This window comes from Eimeria tenella, genomic scaffold (genome assembly GCF_000499545.2).
Source record: "Eimeria tenella Houghton genomic scaffold, Eth_scaff1734, whole genome shotgun sequence".
NCBI lineage: Eukaryota > Apicomplexa > Conoidasida > Eucoccidiorida > Eimeriidae > Eimeria > Eimeria tenella.
This window is the reverse complement of record NW_013541562.1, coordinates 1755-2264: the sequence shown is the minus strand read 5'-3', so window position 1 is coordinate 2264 and position 510 is coordinate 1755. Positions and strand designations below refer to the sequence as shown.

At 61.2% G+C, this 510-nt stretch overlaps 1 protein-coding gene across 1 annotated transcript in view; it reads right to left on the bottom strand.

Moving 5' to 3' along the window:
• Nucleotides 1-19: 19 nt before the first annotated feature.
• Nucleotides 20-510, bottom strand: part of ETH_00042010 (uncharacterized protein) — a gene marked incomplete at both ends in the record, with an annotated part of 751 nt that continues 260 nt past the window's right edge. The window contains one exon of the mRNA XM_013373787.1: nt 20-510. Coding sequence (XP_013229241.1) covers nt 20-510 — 491 coding nt within the window.

The window sequence follows — 510 nt, the reverse complement described above, 5'->3', positions numbered from 1 at the left end:
ATTTTTAAAGACCATGCACCAGCAGCAGCAGCAGCAGCAGCAGCAGATGCTACAGGAGACACTACAGCAGAAAAGGGCTCGGGAGGGTCAGAGGGGACACTGTAAGCCCCAGAGGGCAAACGGCGCATTGCTGCTGCCGCTGCGCATGCTGGGGCTGCTGCTGCTGCTGTCGCTGCCGCTGCTGCTGCTGCTGCTTCTGCTGCTGCTGCTCCTGATGGGGCTGGTGACGGCAGCAGTGCTGCGGGTGCCGGTATTGGATGCCCCAGCGATGCAGCAGCTGGAGCTGAAACTGCTTCTGTTGGGAATGCTGCTGCTGCTGCTGTTGTTGCTGCTGCTGCTACTGCTGTTGTTGCATATGCTGCTGCTGTTTCCGCCGCTGCTGCTGCAGCTAGCGTTCTTCGTGAGCTTGTTCGCAGGCCTGCAGCGCGAGCTGCTACTGCTGCTGCTGCTCCTGCTGCAGCTGGCAGCAAGCCCGCTGCTGTCGCTCTCTCTGTAGACCGTCCACAGGTG